This window comes from Anopheles gambiae, chromosome 3, assembly GCF_943734735.2.
Source record: "Anopheles gambiae chromosome 3, idAnoGambNW_F1_1, whole genome shotgun sequence".
NCBI lineage: Eukaryota > Metazoa > Arthropoda > Insecta > Diptera > Culicidae > Anopheles > Anopheles gambiae.
The window spans coordinates 54624502-54645024 of NC_064602.1; the positions used below are offsets into that span (position 1 = coordinate 54624502).

Genomic DNA, 20523 nt, shown 5'->3' on the forward strand with positions numbered 1-20523 from the left:
TGCTCGTTGATCAGAATAGGCTTTTCTTTTTTTAATGCATTTAGTGTGCGATCAGCCCATGATGGTCCACGACGAGGAATTTTAACAGAAGTGCATTCACATACAGCAGATCTCATGAACTCACAAAAAGCCTCTGTGGCATCGTCAATGGTTGAATAGTCCGAACAGTTAAAAGAATTGTCAAAAGATAAAATCAATCGCTCCAATTTTGGAAGGTCAACACGAGCATAATTCAGCCTTTTATCAGCATCAATGGCTGTAGCGATCGTAACTGGGGCTACGTTGTCCAAATCAAAGTCAAGCGGAGGGTGGTGTTCGTCGATAGTAGTAAGGGGATATTCACAGACACGTATTGAAGAACATGTAGATGCAGCTGGCCAATTTGCGTAAATTAGGTCAAGTATTCGCCCCGATGAGTTAGTATTGAAGTTAAGCTGGTATAGTCCACTCTGATACAAACCATCAACAAACTGGACACTGCGCGCGGAGCGTGCATGAGGCTCATAGAAATCAAAAGCAGCTCCATTTTCCCCTGACGCCGATGTCCAGGATAGCGTAGACTGGTTGAAATCACCAATAAGCATGAACCTGTCTCTCGGACCAAGAGTAGTGCAGATATTAGCAACGAAGTCGATCAATGCACTTATTTTCACTTATAGGCAGCGGCAATAAACAAACGGTGGTCGCATAACTGAATACATACGAAAGTGAGTTCTAACAGTTGCGGCAACGTAGGAAGCACATAAGAGAGAAGAGAAACGTTGCATGCAATTAAAACACCAGCCCCACGAGAGTGAGAGCTGTTATTGGCATCCCGGTCGCATCGGTAAACACGATACTCATCTCCTAGAAGGAGAGCGGTGGGAATACAGGGATCAAGCCAAGTTTCAGTGAGTACCAATACATCGTATTCCGTCTCAAGAACCGACAAACGGAACTCATCGGCTTTAGAACGCAGGCCACGCACATTCTGATAGTACACAGTGATACAAGCCGCTCGATCAGTGGGTGCTTGTTGCATAGTGTTAGTAGGCGCTGTGGTGTTGCAATTGAGCGAGCTTATCGTAGAAGGTGAGTGTATTGTGTTTGTTGTCGAAGGATTTGCTCGAGCCGTATGCGCAAAATATGGGTGCGCTGCTGTAGTGCGGTTACTTCGGAAAAAATTGAACCAGTGTAGTTTGAAGTGTTTTTGAACGTGACGTGGACGGAAGAGTGGGTGAAGGGACAGTGCAGTTCATATCGGTTGGTGATTGTTCGGTTTGTGTTCGTGCGGGTTCATGGATATGTGCAGGTGAGAATGGATTATTGTGGGGATTATTGTGTTGGGTACAAGGCTGCTGTGGTGCCGGTGAGTGTTGAGTGCGAGGCTGTTGTGGTGCCGGTGTCTACTGAGTACGGGGTTGTTGCGGTACCGGTGTGTAAGTGTTCGTGTGTTGTGTTAGTGAATGTAGAGATCGCGGCGGGAGTGAAATGAACTCACGCACACCGAGCCCGACCGGCCAGGAGGCTGCGTTAAGTGCCTTACTACGAAGGGCAGCAGGGATTCTGACCTTGAACGATACAGCACTCAATGGGCTAGGAACAGTTCCTGCTTTTAGCAGGCTAAAAGCAATTGCGTCTGCAGTGTCCAACTGCAAACACACCAACGAGGCAACTTGCTCTATGGTGACGGACGCAGCCAACCTTGAAAGATGCAGCCATAAATAATCGGTTCTTGGTGTCTGTGAAACAGTTGGTATTGAAGCGGAGGCTGTATTAGTACCTGTGATTATTGGTGGTAGTGAAGGACGATCGATCCGGTGAGTGTTGTTTGTTTTTGTGACGTTTGAGATTGCTGCACTGTCAACAAACACGGCATCTGAGGATGCAACTGCATCACGAAATAATCTTCGTCTTTTTCCATTTGGTAGTGCATCTGGGAGCAATTGATTGCTATGTTGCAAGGATGCGGAATGGGCCGTGGCGATTCCGGCAAAGCCATCCCGAATCTCCTGTATTACCGGTGGGACCAAGCTAGCCTTCATGGCATCAACAGCAGCTGTGAGGGCTGCCTGAAACCCAACCTGCATACCCATGCCCTTGATCGCCTTGCTACGCGGATTCCCGATGGCGTTAGTACACCCAATGCAACTCCAGTGCAGGGAAGCCATCCGTTTCACTTCGTCGATGATCGATATAGGCACCTTAGTGCACGCCAGATGGTATGTACCCTTACAATATAGGCACGTAATTGACCCTTCAACCGGGCCCAGTGCTTCAGAACATGCATAACACACATCCTCCATTTTAGATGCCGCTGCAGATGAACGTCGAAGGAGCCACAAATAAAAGCCAAATATATCGCGAACACGGTAGTTTTCGTCAGGAACACGATGGCAGGGTCACGAGATTACACTTATGGACACACTAAAACTTGTGTTGATTATAGCAAAACCAGATTACACCAATAAAATAGCGGATAAATGCGGAGCGATATCAGTAGACACGCTATGTGGACAACTGTCAAAGCCTGTCAATTGCGTCGGGTCGACGAATTAATACGTATATTGAAGTCAAACGCCGGATGGTAGGAGTCAAGAGGTACAAGCGGAACAACACTTGGAAAGACAGGCGAACACAATTTAGCTGCAGCATTGTTAGCGTAGAGCAGGTCAAACATGCGTCCGTGCGAATTATTGATGTGATAAAGTTGCACTAATCCGTCAAATTTAAATCCATCCACAAAGGTGTTGTTGGCCAGTAAGCGCGCAGTTGGTTCATAGTGCGTGATTGATGAGTATGCTGGTGAGGACGAAGGATCAGCTGTGGACCAGCTTATGCTAGGCTGATGGAAATCGCCAATAACAAACAGCAGATCCGAAGGCTTCAGTGTGAGAGTGAAGCTGCTGATACAATCATGTAGAGAGCGAAGAGTCGATATCTCGGAGCTAAGCTGCGGTGGAATGTATACTACCATGACGTACAGATGTGCGTTATTGCAGGCGACGCGCATACAAATATACTCGAGAGAACGATCACGGGAAGGTAATTCTATCGACTCGTATGCGTTAGAAACGGCTAGCAAAACACCACCACCGCGAGAGCTAGAGCCGCTGAGAGAGCGATCACAGCGGTAAACAGAGAAGTTGTTGTTGAAGAGAAGAGCAGATGGAATGTTGTCAACAAGCCAAGTTTCCGTGAGGGCGATGAGATCGAAGTCAGCCTCCGATACAGCTAAGTGAAATTCTTTTGTTTTAGTACGCAAACCTCTAACGTTTTGATAATAGCAGCTTAAATACTATGCGGTAGCGTTGTCATTGTGGCGGTTGGATAAAGCGGGTATACGGTAAGTCAATTGAGCTGCATTGTCAGAGCATGAGGCTTGGCGTGTTTGTTGCGTGCAATGAGCGGAACTTCGTCTAGTTGAGAAAAAAGCGATCGATTGTAGACTGGTGTAGGTGCGGAGATGAAGCACGGTGGTTTTGGGGCGGTCCAGAAACAAGTGTTGAGTTGGGTGCTTCCAAGGTATCATTTACCGGGGGGTGACACTGTTGTGATGATGTTGTTTCAAGACCAGGTGGAGTAGACGTGCGTGCGGCTAAACGGTGAGTCGTTGTTGGTGTGCGTGTGGTGTAGCGGTGATCAGTACTAGTAGCTGGTGTGCGTGTTGTAAAGCGGTTTCGGGTGGCTATAGGAGATGAGGTTTGGTGGTCGTGTTGACGGGGTTGAAAAAACTCACGTACACCGATACCGACGGGCCAGGTGGATGGTGTGAGTGCCGCCTCTCGAAGGATAGCCGGGACCCTCACTTTGAATGAAAGCCAATTCATGCTGTCCACACTAACCCCTCTTCTCAGCAGACAATACGCTATAACGTCATCGGTGGCTAAGCGACGCTTTACAGAAGCGACCACTTGTTCCACAGTGACGGCCGTTGATAAGCGGGATAGGCGGATCCAGATCCTATCTGTGAATGGCTCACGAGGTGCAGCTTGAAGCGGTGATGATAACCTATCGGTTCCCACCAGTTCATGCGGTTGTGTAGGTGCCGGCTGGACGGCAATCGTGGTGTTGGTGTATGCGTTTGGCGATGACGCGGCACAAAGGATGTTACCGCGACTGTTTACAATTTTGTTTACACCAGGGGATGCCGAATCCTCGATTATGCGCCTCCGCTTTCTACCAGTAGCTGGTCGAGGATCAGAGTTCCGATTGTGAGGCGTGGATGCAGTTTGAAGGAGGGTAAAACCACTGCGAACTTCGGCGACAATAGGCTCAACGAGCTTGCCAATAGCTGCTACAGCTGAGTTGAGGGCGGCTTGGAAACCGACCTGGGCACCTATTTCTTTTACCGAACGGTAGCGCGGATTTTTAAGAATGTTAGTGCAGCCAATGCAGCTCCAGTGCAGGTCGACATTGGACAATACTGCGTCAATCAGCTCGGGGGGCAATTTGCAACAGCCGCGGTGAAACGTAGCGTCACAATATGCACAACTGATGATGCAGCCGGTGGCCTCTAGCGGTTCAGCACACGAGAAGCAAATAGCCGCCATCGCGAAATCTCGCGTAATCACAGCACAACACTGCTAAGCCGATCAGGAAAAAACAGCAGGAAACCATAGTTGTATGCAACTAAACAATTCGCCAAGACGAAACGATGATGTTAAACAGTTTAATAGTCCGTAGAATAGGCAACAATGCGATGCGACGCAGAAAACACAAGAATATTATTGAAAAATCACGGAGCGCGACGGAAATGCGGCTGAACAATTAAACGTCAAACGTCAAAAAAAATATATATATATTCCAACTTATTAATCCGCATGGCGAACATTTGCTGCATAAAACATTAAGGTTCCACTATGCTCGCCTCTACGTGGGTCTGAGCTTCGCTTTCAGGGAAACTTATGCCACATTTGGTAGGGAAACCCGGTTTCATCACGCTATGTTACATGCACCACTAATACCCTTATAATTTGTTCAATGGATTAGATCCAAGGAACGCCGACAGATCATGCACCACTACCCTTAATAGCTCATCGAGCTTAGTGTGAATCATTCGAGTTCCCGAGTTCGAGTAGTTCGATTGTTCTTGCAGTGTTTAAAGACAACGAAGCTTAGTTTCAAGCATGATTTAATATACGCATATTAAAACCCCCGTAGCCGGTCTCGTAGTACATTCGTCAACTCGTACGACTTAACAACATGCCCGTCATGGGTTCAAGCCCCAAATTGACCGTGCCGCCATACGTAGGACTGACTATCATGCTATGGGGGGAAATCAATTAGTCACTGAAAGCCAAGCCCACAAGTAGTGGTACAGGCAGGCCTTGACCGACAACGGTAGTTGAGCCAAAAGAAGAAGATTAAAACCCCTTAACTGTTACGACTTTTATGCTTGAAACCATCACGACGAAGTCTTTGGGTCCGTAGACCCTTGATGTACCGTCCCAGGAAGACTTTATATGGGTGTCCAACCCTTTAGAGGTCCGTAGACCTCGTACGCTGCTAGTTCTCAGCGTTAGAGCTACTGTCTCTTTATGGGTCCGAAGACCCAAACATTTATTTGCTACTGACCACCTTAAGCGATGCTGGGGTTTCTGTAATTTTCGAGATTTTGACCCCGGGGCACCACGTCCGGTGTCGAGGCCTTGTACTACAAGGCCTAAATTTACTTTAATATACGCTTTTCAACTCAAAATCATAGGTAAATATCATCGGCAGAACCCACCAGACACCACTTTTGCTTCATAAGTTCGGACCCTGGTCATACGACGATCGCCATCGGGGAGGGGACGTATGACAAAACGGGGGCTGATATGACCCACGGACACCTCAAACCATGCTCGTACGACAATATAGAGGTAAAAACTACAATTTGGCGAAATCTTCATTTTTGACCTCGGAGCAAGGTACCCTCCTTATAGTAGGCAATGAATAAATGATCAATCCCAGGAGGGCAAAAAATGGGAACCCGAGAGGAAAGCGCTGTTACCTAGGGACCCGTAGAGTAAAAAGGGTACAGTATCGGACATTAAGATAGGGCCTCTTGTTTTCATCGCACCGTGCACTTGTTTTACCTCGTTACTTGTGTTTATGTGTTTGGATGTGTGTGTGTGTGTGTGTTTTTTTTTTTGTTTTACAAGGAGGGGGAATCTTCGAAAGACTCCCGTTGTCGCACGGGTGTTGACATAGGATTTTTACCCAGTAAACCCCCTCCTTGGGCCATCTACCCTTCCCCATGGGTTCACCTTTCGGTATGCTTCTTGGGGAAGGGCTATGCATTAGCATTACATCTCGCTATTGCAACATGGACCACATTCGCGAGACAGAATGACAGTCCTGGAGACACTCGTAATACCACACAAAAGCACAGAAAGTACGCATTCACTTGAGTTACAGGCTCACTTCAATTCGTGCACAGATACACTAAACACTTTCACAATACGAACAACACTATTTACGAACGCCCAAGTCGTTGATCCGCTTTCCATAAGGCCAGCAGCTTCATCAGTATTGATCGCATGCCGTTTGCTATGACTTCCCATGTTTCAGCATTCTTTAACATCACCTCGGTCAGGTTTGTTCCGTTGATTGTTGTTCCGCACTTCACGGTGATTTCATGACGTTCCTCAGCAAAACGAGGGCAATGAAAAAGCACGTGTTCTGCTGACTCCACGATGCTCACACACGCTGGGCAGTCTGGCGAGCTTGCGTGAAGGTAACTCCGGAAACACCCATGGCCGGAGAGGAACTGAGTTATGTAGAAGTTCACTTCGCCGTGTTTTCTGCTCGTCCATGCAGCGATGTTCGGGATCAGTGCATGTGTCGTACGCCCCTTTGTTGAACAATCCCATTCAGACTGCCACTTTCTCATAGAGAGCTGTTTTGCTGAGGATCTGGATAATCCCGCGTTTGAAACTCCGGAGAAACTGCAACACTCAGAATCCTCTGCTAATATGAGGCAGATGGGAACCATGCTTGCGATAACACAAACTGCCGCGTGCGATATTGTTTTGTAGGCACAAACAACTCTCATAGCTAACAATCGGTGCACTCTGTTCACCAACTGTCGGTTTTCCTTTAGCACCAGAACATGTGCCCAGATCGCAGCGTTATAACGCAACCGTGAGATGGCCACGTCAGCTAGAAGTCGCCTGCAGCTACTCTTGGGCCCTCCAATGTTCGGCATTATTTTTATCAACGAGTTTGCTGCCTTAAAGACGTTGTTACAGGCGTACTCGACATGCTTCCGGAAACTTAAGCGGTCATCGATGATCACACCAAGATATTTTAGATGACGTATCGACTCAATACGTTCATCACCGACCTGGATGCTACCTGACTGCACTGTCTTGTGGCTACTTATGATGAGGAATTCTGTCTTTTTATGGGCGATTTCTAGCCTCATTTGTTGCATCCACGACTCGATTCTGCTTACAGAGTCGGATGTGAGGAGTTCAATCTCTTCTATTGACTCACCAAGGACAGTAAGAGCAATATCATCAGCAAAACCTATCACTTCAGCTCCTGGAGGAAGCCCTATGGTCAAAACTCCGTTGTACAGAACATTCCAGAGAGTTGGACCCAAAATAGAACCTTGAGGAACGCCAGCGGTGATGCTCATTTTTTTGATTCCCAGATCTGTGTCGTATAAAAGCATACGGTGATCCAAATAGTTTTTCAGCAGCCTACAGAGGAACGGTGGAACGTGGTACGTGGAGAGAGCTGCATGTATGGCCTCCCAGTTGGCACTGTTGAAAGCATTTTTTACGTCAATCGTAACGATCGCGCAGTATCTATTTCCTGTCCTCTTTTTTAGCAAGGCGCTTCGTCCTTTCTTTAAAACAGCTGCGATCGCTTCACCAGTAGACCGCCCCTTTCTAAAGCCAAACTGTCTGTCCGACAGTCCGTGTTCGCCTTCCGTATAGACAACTAATCGGTTGAGTATTAGGATTTCTAGTATCTTGGCGAAATTGTCTATCAATCCTAAAGGCCTTAGTGCTGATGCATCGCCGGGGGGCTTCCCAGGCTTTGGTAGAAGAACGAGTTTTTGTCGCTTCCAGGGTATCGGAAAAAACCAGTATCGAAGCAGTTCTGGAACACTGATAAAAAAGCTTCTGGGTACGCTTTGATAGCTGCTTTCATCGCTTCAATGGAGATACCGTCCGGACCAGGTGCCTTCCCCAGTTTGAGATGGTCTGCAGCCTTCTGTAGTTCATCAGCGAATATTGACACAGATTCAACATCAGGATTGCGGGGTATATCACGTGGAGTTTGTGGCTCATGGTTAGGAAACAACTGTTCAATGATAGTCTTGAGCACGGTTGGGTTTCTTTCCCTAGGTAGGTCTTGGCCGACCATCTTACTCATTAGCGTTCGGTAAGCACCAAACGGGTTGTTTTCAACCTCATCGCATAGGGTCAAAAAGCATCTCCTTTTACTTGCCTTGATCTTCCGTTTTAGATTTGATCGTGCCAGGATGTACCAACGTCTCAGATCCTCCCTTTGTTCCGAGGATTTGGCTCGATTCATCTTTCTGCGTGCTTCGATGCAATGGCTTCGGCACTGGGCTATTTCGGTAGTCCACCAGTAAGCTCTCCGTCGTGGGTAAGGTCCCCCTTTCCTTCGTGGCATAGAGGTGTCACAGGCGTTTGCGATCGCTGACGCTAGCTCCAATGCTGACGAGGTGTTTGAGAAATCGCCAAACCTCAATGCCTCAATAAACAGTTCTTCGTTGAAGCATTGTGTTTTCCAGGCTGGAAAACCGGAGCCCTGGGCAACCCTGTGGCACTTGCTTCCTGCCGTGTAGCGTATCACTCGGTGGTCGCTGAGGGTGTAGGCTTTGCTTACCCTCCAGTTCATGGAAGAAGCCAATGCTGGACTACAGAACGTAAGGTCTATAATGGAAGTTCTGCTATTCCTTACAAATGTGGGACAGGAGCCAACATTTACCAGTGCTAAGTTCAGTCTAGAAAAGTGCTCCAACACGGCGTTTCCTCTGGCGTTTGTGCTTTTACTGCCCCATTCCGTGGCCCAAGCGTTAAAATCTCCTGAAATGATGATAGGATTAACATCGTAGACCTCATCTGAAATCCTCTTAAGCATTTTTTCGAATTTCTCTAGATCCCATCTTGGCGGAGCGTAGCAGCTGCAGAAGGTTATTTTGTTGATGACTGCAATCACATACCCCTCGCCGTGCCTTGAAATGATCTGCTGGATCGGAAATCTACCAGAAGCCCAAATAGCAGCGGTCGCTGTAGAGTCAGAAACCCAATTGTTTACGCCGCTAGGACAGCGATACGGCTCGGACAGCATTGCCACATCTCCCTTCTCCTCTATAAGCAATTGCCCAAGCATGTCTTGGACCTCTTCACAGTGGTTCAGGTTCAACTGAACTATCTCCATGTCGATTTCTGCTTGCTCGCTGGACAGAAAACGCCGCTGGTATGATGCATGTTTGTACCCGGTGGACAAAGGACACATCTGGGAGGTTTGACGCATGTTTTGGCAAAGTGCCCTGTTTCACCGCATTGCAGACAGCAGTCGGTCCTATCTGGGCCTTTGCAATCGCGGGAGAAATGGCCCGTCTCCCAGCATTTGAAACACCTCCTGTTCGATATTTGTATTTTTACCGGGCAGATTGACCATCCAATCCTAATCTTGCCACGTGCTGCCACTAGCGTTGCTAGTTTCGTCGGGAGCTTCACTGAAGCGGTCTGCATTCCGTTGAAGGATTTGGTGATCTTGGTCTCGAAAGTTACCCCGTCCAGCTCGGTGAACAAATCCCGAAGATCTTTTTCAACGTCGCTGGTCTGCGTCTCTGCGTCGATGTATCGAATTTCCACCGTTTCCATTTGGCCTAAGGTCTTTACTGTCCCATTGCTGCCAATGGAATTCTGAACCACCTTTGCGTAGTCGACTCCGCAATCATCATCGCTTTTGCCCAGTTCGAATAGCAAGCCTCCATTTTTTGTTCCTCGAATTCGCACTACTTTCTTACCGAAAGCTTGAAGCTCAGGATCTGCTTTTAGCTTGCGGAGGATTTCCACATGGGTAACATTTTCGCCGGGCGCCACTAGTACGGCTTCGGTTTTTGGACGCCTCGGCGGAAGCGCCTCCCGAGTAGATGCAGGGTGAACTTGCTTTGCGCCGGTGTCATCCGGAATGACACTTTCCTTCGGCTTCCGGCGATTTTTCCGCACGACCGTGCTGCACGACCCCTCTGTCTCGTTCATTTCGGGGCCACAACCGGCACTCGCGACCAGCGAGCTGCCAGAGGGGGCATCATTTTTTGCTCTCTTAGCATCGTCCGCTTCCTCAGGCGACCTCAAATTTCTGCCCCGTTTACCAGTGAATGGCGTCTCGGTTTGGGAGCAGCCTTCTAGCGCCTCTTTTAGGGACTTTTCAGCCCTTTCCGCTCGCAGCCTTGTCGTCATGAGCTCACGTTCAACACAGGCTAACGCCGATAAGATGCTCACTGCCATCTTATTGATCGGATGGTGAACATTATTCCAATCTTTCGTATAGGCATGAGGTTCTCCAGCCACCTTTAAAGCTTCCTGCAGCTTGCTTCCATCGACAACAAGCGCTGGCTCTTTCGATGAAGAAAACGATTCCACTGGTTGCGAGGTCACGGAATCCTCTGCTGCCATCACATTTTCCTCGCCGGTTACCGCTTCAACAACAGCAGAATCGACCGACGTACTGGCAACTACTTCAACCGCAGGAGAAGCTGAACACTCTCCGAGATCCGACGGAGGAGATCTAGGCGTCTTGCTACTACGGCCAAAAAAAGCGCCTATATCCTTCAAGGCCGACCCCAGAGGACGGGGAGGTAGCGATTCGTTCCCGCTCATTGGTGGTTTTGCTCAACCGAATCCCACATGAAGAAAATCAATTTACGAGGAACTCACCTAGCGAGCCTAGTGTATAATCACCTAATTTGCGGACACTCACACAACACAAACGAATGAAGGGCCTTTGCACTGTAACTCACGCAACACTGATAATACCAGTGCCTGGTAACTCACAGAACTGGTAACTCACAGAACTGGTAACTAACAGTATTAGTAAATCACAGCATGATAGGCACAAACACACACGTTGCGTTGCTCGATAAAGTGTGCGTAGTAGCAACCACTAGAGAATCGCACATTTAACACACACTATGGAAAAAAGTACGTTTGCTGCACTCAAGAAAACGGCGTCACTGTCAGCCAAATAGCACCCGTAGGAACAGCAAAGTAGTGCACAAATAAAAAAAGCGCACAAAACGCACTCCTATGTCCAACGCATCAGAACTGCCGAAATCGAGCCGCCAATAACACTCCCCGCCCTAGGATCGAGCAAGACCCTCGCGACAGGGCCCACCGGGCAAGGCGAGCCGCTCAAGCGGCACCGCCGGCACCACACCGCAGAGCGAGGACGTGCAAATCGCTTCGTCGTTCACACCAATCCAAAAACTGTCCTCCACCAAAAAACTGTACTTCACAGGGCACCACAATGTAGCAAAGAAAATGGTGATGGCAAAGTCACTGGCGCACAGAACCAAAAACACTTTGAAAATACACTTTCGCAGCGGAGCTGGAAACAACACGTCCTTCATGACTCGATATTCGACTCTGTGTCAGGTGTGTGTGTGTGTGTGTGTGTGTGTGTGTGTGTGTGTGTGTGTGTGTGTGTGTGTGTGTGTGTGTGTGTGTGTGTGTGTGTGTGTGTGTGTGTGTGTGTGTGTGTGTGTGTGTGTTTTTGTTGGTTTTTGGTTTGGTTTTTGTCTGAAGAAACGTAGCTTGACATGGTTTTATATTGCGTTGAAAGCATTCTGTTTATGTGTGTTATCATGTGAAACAGCGTGCGTTCACGCTTGGATAAAAGCTAAAGTTTGCATCGACAGCAGCGCTTGTTCCTCGGACGAAAACGCAGGTGTGCTGTTTCATGAATGTGAATGCGACACCGGTGCGAAATGGACACGCGCTCAATAGCAATGAACTCGGCATTCCCTCACAGGTGTTTCTCCAGTGCACGCCATTGAAAGGCATGCGTGCATCTCTGCGTTGAACGTTGTGTGCGCATGGGAAACTTTGGGTGTGCATTGAGCAAGAGCGCAGGTGTTCTTTTCAATGGGCGTTTTGTTTCATGAGCGCGGCAGTATTCTGTTCTGGTTTTGAATGGGTTGATGCTCACTCGCTTACTCATTGATTGTTTGTATCCATACGCATGTTGTCGCTGCGAAACAACGATGTTATTCATCACGTATAGAAGCAGAACGCAGGCAGAGCACGGGATCAGCCGTGTCCAAGTTTTTAACCAGTGCGTACTTGACGATCCAAGCAAGCAATGTTAGTAACAATGGGTCGAGGTAAACATTGTACCGATTATCAGCGCCATATGATAAAGCGAATGGCGGCTGCTGGCTTTAAGCGCAAAACGATCGAGTTCGTAATGGAACGAACGCGCACATTTGTGGCATACGCGCTTCGGACAACCGAAACGTGCTTAGACAACCGTAACGCGCTTGGACAACCGAAACGCGCAAGTCAACCGGACATCCTCAGAAGACCACGGCGTAAGAAGACCATACAATTGTTAATATATCTAAAAAACACTGATCGCGAGGGCAGTGGTACTGCTTATTACATCAAAAACCTATCCCAAAACACAAAAAAAACTAACAAAACTATCCGAAACGACCTACTTGTAAAACAAACACACACACACCAATACACATTCACACATACACACACACACACATACACACACACACACACACACACACACACATACACACACACACACACACACACACACACACACACACACACACACACACACACACACACACACACACACACACACACACACCAATACACATTCACACACACACACACACACACACACACACACACACACACACACACACACACACACACACACACACACACACACACGCACACACACACACACACACACACACACACACACACACACACACACACACACACACACACACACACAAACACACACACAAACACAAACACATACAAACCACACATAAACCTGTCCCAACGGGTGCATGCTGCGTTGAAAAAACCAGGGTCCGATCATTATTTCCGATACTGTACCCCCAATTCAGTTGTCGTTTGACGTTCTGGTTTCACTTTTCATCATCTAAAATGAGTTTTCTACACGTTTTGAGGGGTTTTAGCGAAAAAAGTTTTGACCCACTCAAGCTCGTCGGCCCGTTCGGTGCACTTTATGGTACCAAAGCTAGGGAGCTGTCCCTTGGTAAGGGGTGACACAAAATGTCAAAAAGTGATCAAAAACCTACTATCGAGAATCGGATGTAGAATGATTAGACGAACTTAAAATTGGTCTACGATACCTATCTGCGACGTTTAGTTTTCGAGATATGGCCCGCCGTTGGTCTGACGGAGCACTTTTTGCACCGCACACTTTGATGTTTTTATAAAAAAGTACCCTACCTGGGGACGCGTAGAGTAAATTTCACACGGGTATGTTGTCGATTGACTTTCTGGTTGCACTTTTTATCATCTAGGGTGTGTTTCTGACACGTTTTGAGGGGTTTTAGCGAAAAAAATTATTTGACCCACTCGAGCTCGTCGGCCAGTCCGGTGCACTTTTTGGTACCAAAGCTAGGGAGCTATCCCTAGGTACGGGGTGTCAAAATGACAAAAAGTGGTAAAAAAAATCACTATCCAGAATCGGATGTAGAATGATTAGACGAGCTTAACATTGTTCTACGACCCCATGGTCCGACGCTTAGTATTCGAGATATAGCACTTTGTTGGTCTGACCGTTCAATTTTGTACTGAAATGTATGGCGGACATGTTATTCATTAAACAACATTGACTTGTATTGTGCCCTACTTCATCGGCCCTGTTTCTATCGACTATCTTCAGTTGATATCTCCATTTGCTATGCCGTGCACCAAAATTGTGTACCGATCTAGGAAAGTACACTACGTACGCGTTCCATCCATGTTGGCGGACAAAAAAAATCCATGCTGGTACAAGTTGCCGGTCGAGATAGCCGTGCACCAACATTGTGTACCGATCAGGGAAAGTACAACACGGAGGGCGCAGCCCGAACGTACGCGTTCATGGATGTACAATCTAAATGTACTGTAGCATGCACATGCACATGCTATACTGTTTTCAATCAGTTCACACACATTTCTTATTACACTTAATAACACCAAATTGTCAACACAACACAACACACAAAAAGACCAAATTCCAACCACTCAAGATATCAACACAACCCAAACCACATAATTAACCTTACGTCAGAAATTGTAAGTCAGCAGAAAAACCCTTATCCAAAAACACTTAAAAAAGCACACAAGCGACACACAACCCCGGAGGTGCGAAAAAACCTTACCCAGCACAAAACGCTTCAAGTGGGTAAAGCGTAAAAACACAGCATTGCATAATAGCAACCAACAGTTAATAAATAATGAAATAGGAGACACCGTACCTCGTGTGTACAAACAGAACCGTTAACCGTAAGCGTAGGAAACAAAACACCGCGTAAGCGTCAGAACCCAGAACTGACCTTACATAATAATTGCAACCATATGTTAACCGAAAAACCTAACCCTCAGCATAACGGACATAAAACAGAAAACGAAAGTAAACGCAAAATCGAATTGAAGAGAAAAGTACCGTATAAATAAAGATGTAAGATGAGACCAGACACAGACATTCGGAGACAGTGAACGTCACAGTTACGCACAGTACGTGCAGTGGTAAAGTGGTGCTGCTAAGTCTTGGTCGGTCAAGTCTCGATTTGCAAACAAAGTGAAATGTTAAGTTAACTCAGTTGTGTTTGTCCTCTACCTGAAACATTGGTGATATTCAGGAAACATCCGAAAACTCCACCCCTCGTGTTTTAAAAGTATTCCTAGAGTGCGATGCCTAAATGTATAGCATTGTCGAATTACCCGTCGCGTACGAACCAACATATTACAGTACGTACCTAGTTTTTGTGTCAAAAGTTGCAATAAAGTGCTTGTATGCTTAAAATGCTTATCTCAACCGGTCACCTTTTGGCCTGCCTTTCTATAGACAGAAACCTAGAAAGATACTCGCGATAAACTCGCGATTTTTGTGTTTTTCCGTTCGCTCGGGACGACGAAATGAGCTCTGTGCACATCGTGTCGAAAACTGTCTTCTCCACGTATATTTTTGTCCATCCACGCATATTGTCCATCCCACATTTGTGTACAACACGGAGGGCGCATCCCGAGCGTACGTGTTAATGTTTATGTTTGTACTCACTACATGTACGATCCTAGGAATTTGTAATTGCGTCGCAGCTGCCCCTCCCGTCGCGGACACCATTCTTGTACAGAAGTCCTAGTACGTAGAGTACTTTCCTTAGGTATGTGCCCGTTCGTGACTATCGTTGCGTGCTTACGGACACGCTTGGGTATGTTTACCATACAAGGTTTACTAGGGAAACCTGGGAAGGAATTCTTGGCACACGTTTCGATCCATCCACAGTAACTTTCGTTCTCTTAAGTTAGCCATTTCATTTGTTTGCCCCGATAAGCAATCTGCTTCCCCGACCGTCACGGACACCATTCTTGGACCGAAGTCCTAGTACGTAGAGTACTTTCCTTAGGTTTGTGCCCGTTCGTGACTATCGTTGCGTGCTTACGGACACGCTTGGGTATGTTTACCATACAAGGTTTACTAGGGAAACCTGGGAAGGAATTCTTGGCACACGTTTCGATCCATCCGCAGTAACTTTCGTTCTCTTAAGTTAGCCATTTCATTTGTTTGCCCCGATAAGCAACCTGCTTCCCCGACCGTCGCGGACCCCATTTTTGGACAGATGTCCTAGTACGTAGCGTTCTTTATTGTACTTGATCAGTTAGCAATGCATTTGCTTGCCCTCCCGTCGCGGACACCATTCTTGGACAGAAGTCCTAGTACGTAGCGTTCTTTATTGTACTTGATCAGATTGTATTGCCATCGCTTTGTTCCATCGACACTTGCTACAGCTCACTAAGGGGTTTTCGTTTGTGATGTGTACGATAAGCCACGGTCTATCCTAACCGGCTGTAAATCAACACTTTTCACTCAAGTCATAGGAACGTAGTTTACTTTCCCTGATCGGTACACAATTTTGGTGCACGGCTATCCCGCCCGATAACTTGTACCAACATGGACATCCATGAACGCGTACGCTCGGGCTGCGCCCTCCATGTTGTACTTTCCCTGATCGGTACACAATTTTGGTGCACGGCTAACCACGCCGGCACTTTATCGTTGCTTTTCGTGCATAACCTAGGGACGTGATGTAAGTTTCATCATTTTTATGTTTGATTCGGTTTATTATGATATATCTTAACTCGAATACTTTTTCCATGTGGCGCCAAAAGCTTCTGGGCAACGCCTAGCCTGTGACCCAATCATAGTTTAATTTTATTGATATGCTCTAAAAAAAAAAATCCCAGAAATCTGAACTCGAGAGGAATCGCACATTACCGTACCTTAAGCTAGGAAACTCAGTGTAAACACACTAGGTGCATGGTTGGTACATGGAGTGTATGCATGCAGGCGTACTGCCGTGCTGGACTGAAAAATCGCACTTGCTACTAGAACGTAGAGTAATTCCCCTAGATAGATGCTTTTGCATGCCTCTGATCGACGACCATACAACTTGCCACGTGCGATACGCATACGTAAGCTTCCCCAAACAAGTTCCCTAGGGTAGCACCATCAACCAATTCAACCTTGGGTACTTATGTCGCCCAGCCTCCGTCGTGCTTGCTACCTTCCCGTGCTGTCGAAGCGGATGGACGAAGCGGACCCGCCGACCACGGTCTTGCACCAAGTGCCTCCCTCCCGCAGCGTCTTCACCGACAGAGATTCGCGCCTCACTGCTGCCTTCCAGCTAGTTGCCCCAAGCTTGCGGGGGCCTATGCGGACGGAAGGGGAATCCTGCCAATGTCGAACACCTTGGTCAGTTGGCACGAGGGAACGAGCCCGGGTAGTTAAGGAGAGGATGGTGACCACGCCTTCTCGCCAAGTAATGTCCAGTTAAGATTGCCTTAGGTAGGGTCTCGAAGGGAGTACAGGGCATGTGTGGAACGGATCTAACTACTTTCGGAATAATCGGAAGTAATAATCTCTTGCACTAAATTCCTCCTTTTGCTACTAACTATTTTATTTGTCTTCCACTGGAGTAGTTTACAAGAAACACGCTGCTCTAGCGATTGTCTAGAGCATTTTCCGCGAAAATAAAATTATTTTTAGTAGAGCCGTTTTCCCGTATTTTAGTACAATCCTGTTCTGGAACGTAACGACGAAAATAGTAATCTCTACGCGGAATCGAACCAAGGTAGAACCTGGTTGCCTGTGCGCAAGTTCGCCAACTTGCGCTTGTTGCCGCGCAGCACTGATACATATGTTCTGCAAAGAAACAGTTTTGTCGTGTGACGAACATTCCACACCGTCTAGACAGGTCTAATTTCGAGACACACACGCACTGCCCAGTACCGGAATAGCTAACGCCAAAACGGGCTGCGGCTGCAGTGTGCAATAAGAGACGCGTGTCCGCGACTTTATCGAATGGTTCCCACATTTTGCCACCTTACAAAATAACAGGGGATCCGATGACAATTTCGGTTCCCACAACAAAATGCAACTTTGGCAAAACGGCTTCAGGTATCTCGCCTGACGTGAAAATAATGAAATTAATAAATAGAACGCATCGTGTCCGGAACTAGGACAGTGGTGAACTAAGAAACAAACTAGAAGGTTCTGTTCAGTGTTGACCATAATATCACAAAGGTGTTTACATATTTACACATAACATAATACACAAAGGTCCAAGTTATTACAGTCGGCTTAGTAGTATTGGTACTACTAAGCTCCGCCTACGCTCACCGTAGCCTACGCATACGCTCACTAGTACTCACGTTGCATGAGCGACATCCTTCCCCTCGTAATCCAATCGCTTGGATTACCACCTTGAATCGTCATCCTTACTGCTGATTTGTTGTATCCTCCATTTAGTTTCGTTTCGTAATAAGGTATTGTGCCACCACAATATGGCCAAAGCCGTTCTTTCTGAATAAAAAAAAAGGTATTGTGCCATACTAATCTTCCTTTTGGCTTGGTTTGTGATGAGCAAGTGCTCCTTATCGTTCACGTCTACCACTGCTATTTCAACCACTGGTCTAGTAAAAGCTCCCTTTAAGGTATTCACCTCAACAGATCGGACCTGTCCATCCTTGGCAAGATGCACCTTATTCACGCGACCTTTTATTCAAGATCCTGAAGGAGTGACCGATGACAACGCTCCTTCAGGATCTTGAATAAAAGGTCGCGTGAATAAGGTGCATCTTGCCAAGGATGGACAGGTCCGATCTATTGAGGTGTAGTACAACGACATCACCTTCATTCACTGGCACCACCTTATTCGTCCACTTATCCCTTTTTAGGAGCGTAGGCAGATACTCTCCTTTCCATTTGTCCCAGAATAGCTACGCGTTATGCTGGACTAGTTTGAACTGCTTGTGATCGATGATGGAGGTTGAGAGCGTCCACGGCGGTATAGCGCTACCGCTTCGCCCGAAAAGGAAGTGAAAGGGTGTTATTACTTCCACCTCTTTGTTATCTACTAGTTAAAATGGCCCGGTTACAGTGTATAGTATTTACATCATACATTGCAGTATACACACAACTATGATTTCTTAATTTTCTATTATTTAAAATTCTATAAGTTAAATTGAGGATGGGGTATCTCTTAGAATAAATAATTTATTCAGCGAAATTCACATTGCTGCCATATGTAACTCACGCCGATGAGGAGCAGCAATTCTGAATTCTACTCATGGATGTCTCGTTCCATACGATCAGTGGTGGTGCCCACTGATCTCAGGGTATGTGTTCCATCCTTGTCAAGGGGGAGTGCTAACCTGCTCTACTTTCAAATGACACAACCAAACGATCAGTGAAGCCTGTTGCATCAATTCCGCCTGTGCTGACTGTACACGGATGTTACAGGAACTGTTCGCGTCCAGGTTGAGCGATAGCTTGAATTTAGAGTGTAGCGTACGTCACCAGGTCAGCAGCAGAGCAGCAATTCAACTCGAAGCCACTGCTATTGCAATTTTCAATTGGCGCCGCGTGTACGCAAGATTAGTTTTGAGCAGAAACGGCTACCCGGTGCCACCAGGTTCATCAAGAATAGATTGTTCTGTCAAACCGTAGCTATCCATCCACTGCTGCTGTATCTATATCTTACACCGTTCGTTGTTCATTCGGGTCACGTTTGTTAATATGTTATTCATCACATCGATAGCATAAGAGTGCTCCCATAAGGCTCCGCATATCGATAGCATAAGGCAGATTTTAGCAGGTCTGGTCGTATTTGCACAAAGTCGGTTAACTGCGGAAACATCGTCAACGTCTTCTGCGGCGTCATTTTGCGCAGGTGCTGATCAATGATTCGCAGAGCTTTGAGGAGCTTGACAGCTCGCAGCTTCCGATTCTGCTCGGAGTCTTCAACGGAGTACCGGTCCATATTTTGCCGGTGAAAGTCTTCACAAACGTGTTTCACGTTTGCGTCCTACAATAAGAGAGGATTATGGGACACTTCCTCAGACAATATAAGGGCAAATAGGTGACGCAGATAATTGAGCATTTTAAATCAGACTGCAACCTGTAGGGTCCTGGATATTTTGGTGTCGTACTGCAGCAATCCGAACATCAACAGTACACCATGCAGCCAATTAGTCTGGCGGTGGCGCACGATCTACTGGTTACCCGTACCAATATACCAGGGAAGCTGCTGCACTTAATTTTAAACTTATCTGTACTTATTTAATCTTTCTGCTATTTAGATCACTTCATACATATTATACAACTTCACATACAAATGGACTATATTCTTTGACGAAAACATGGTTGTCGTTTTTCGTGCAACGCCTACATCGATGAATCGCTATATCGGTGTAAAGTGTGCAAAAAAACCAACACGGTACAAAAATCATCCAAGCTATCCGCACCTAACATCAACTCGCTAACCAACATCGTCTCACTATAGAGTGAAAAAGTAACGCTCTATAGTGAGAGATTGAAAATGAGAACCTTTTTGTAAAATTTGTTATAGGACTGGTATATGAGTCAAGGGTCTTGACTTTAATATAAACTCAATTTGCAGCAGCGTAGCGGTCAATGTTTCTGGCGACGGTTCGCGCTGCTTCCAGTCTTCCATCATCTGCCTCAGACCTTTTTTGATGGTCTGAATTTGCCTTTCCCATAGTCCGCCGAAGTGTGGTGCCGATGGAGGATTAAAATGCCATTCTATCTGGAACTCACTGGTTGCTTCTCTTCCCATTCTATCGTTGATTTCCTTCGCTAGGTTGCGAAGTTCCTTTTCCGCACCAACGAAGTTAGTGCCATTGTCACTATCCTCCAACCTTCCCTCTACTGTGTTGGAAATTCTTAAGACACATGAGAAAGCTGTCTGTGTCGAGTTTCGGTGCTACCTCCAAATGTATG

The 20523-nt window shown here is 46.7% G+C and overlaps 1 protein-coding gene and 1 pseudogene across 1 annotated transcript; one reads left to right on the forward strand and one right to left on the reverse strand.

Moving 5' to 3' along the window:
* Positions 1 to 1919: 1919 nt before the first annotated feature.
* LOC133393985 (uncharacterized) lies at positions 1920 to 2447 on the forward strand. The gene is made up of 2 exons (XM_061661829.1): positions 1920 to 2201; positions 2291 to 2447. Exons 1-2 carry the CDS (start codon positions 1935 to 1937, stop codon positions 2408 to 2410), a joined length of 387 nt encoding a protein of 128 aa, XP_061517813.1. The 5' UTR covers positions 1920 to 1934; the 3' UTR covers positions 2411 to 2447.
* Positions 2448 to 18901: 16454 nt separating this feature from the next.
* LOC133394130 (U6atac minor spliceosomal RNA) lies at positions 18902 to 18957 on the reverse strand (annotated as a pseudogene).
* Positions 18958 to 20523: the final 1566 nt, after the last annotated feature.